This window comes from Amaranthus tricolor, chromosome 8 (genome assembly GCF_026212465.1).
Source record: "Amaranthus tricolor cultivar Red isolate AtriRed21 chromosome 8, ASM2621246v1, whole genome shotgun sequence".
Taxonomy (NCBI): domain Eukaryota; kingdom Viridiplantae; phylum Streptophyta; class Magnoliopsida; order Caryophyllales; family Amaranthaceae; genus Amaranthus; species Amaranthus tricolor.
Genome location: NC_080054.1, coordinates 6,806,727 through 6,807,884, shown reverse-complemented (window position 1 = coordinate 6,807,884; position 1,158 = coordinate 6,806,727). Strand labels below are relative to the sequence as shown.

Genomic DNA, 1,158 nt, shown 5'->3' with positions numbered 1-1,158 from the left:
TTGGGGCATTGAACGACTTTTATCTACCTCCTTTCATATACACTTCATGCACCCTTTTTATCCATAGGAATTCTTGCATTGAGCATGTGCAACGCTATTTTACCTCCCGCTGCTAAGGTCCATAGTTGCAGGTTTCGAACCCCGAGCCATCCTTCTTTTTTAGGTCTATAGACCTTTTCCCAGTCATATTCCCCAGAGATTTGCGGTCTGCTTCTCCATGCCATAGGTAGGATCTCTTGGGAAGAATAAGAGTTTGACTCTAGTAATTAACGATGCTCATGAGGATCGAGTAGACAACTGGAGTTGAGCTGTGTAGAAGAATTTCCTTGCGAACCAGGAACGAATTCGATTAGACATTTTGTCCATCATGTATTCGTAGCCTACTGTTGTATTTCGCTTAGAGGTGACCGACATGCTTAGGTATTGCACAAGGAGGCATTCGAAGGCAAAGTCTAGAGTATTAGCTGCATAAGCTCTGAAATCATTACTGACCCCTGCTAGGTATATCCATGATTTGGTGTTATTAGCAAAAAGGCCAGAGCTTGATGAGAATAACTTTACTGCTTGGCTAACATTCTTGATTGATTGCATGTCCCCTTTGCAAAACATCATCAGGTCATTTGCAAAAGCAAGATGGTTTAGTTTCAGTTTGAAGCATCTCGGGTGGAAGTTAAAATCCTCGGCTTCCCCTGCTTCTTTGAGGATCCTCAACAAGTACTCCATATCAATCACAAATAGTAAACAGGACATGGGGTTCCCTTTGTCTATCTAACTCCATGTTTGGCCTTGAAGGTTTCCGAGGGGATTCCATTCAGTATTGAATACTGGGTGGATGTAACACAAGTCATGATTATCCTGAAAATCCGTGTAAGGAAATTTAGGAACTGAGTCTAAGGGATCAAGGTGATTGCTATTACATTCCAAGCCTTAGGTAGAACCCCAGTTGCAAAAAAAAAAACCTAAATTGCTCCGACCACATTAGCACCTACCATTGGCCAGGAAGCTTTGTAGAAGCCACTATTAAAGCCATCAAGTCTTGGGGCTTTATCCTCAGAGACACTCTAGACAATCTTTAAATCTTCTTTAGAAAAATCCAGTACTAGTAGCCTCTGTTGGGATTCAGTGAGAATTAGACCCTAGTGAAGCACATTCATATTG

At 41.8% G+C, this 1,158-nt stretch overlaps 1 protein-coding gene across 1 annotated transcript; it reads right to left on the bottom strand.

Annotated features, from left to right (window-relative positions):
* Positions 1–276: 276 nt before the first annotated feature.
* Positions 277–723, bottom strand: LOC130821463 (uncharacterized). The gene has a single exon (XM_057687251.1). The coding sequence runs from the start codon at positions 721–723 to the stop codon at positions 277–279; it is 447 nt and encodes a 148-aa protein (XP_057543234.1).
* Positions 724–1,158: the final 435 nt, after the last annotated feature.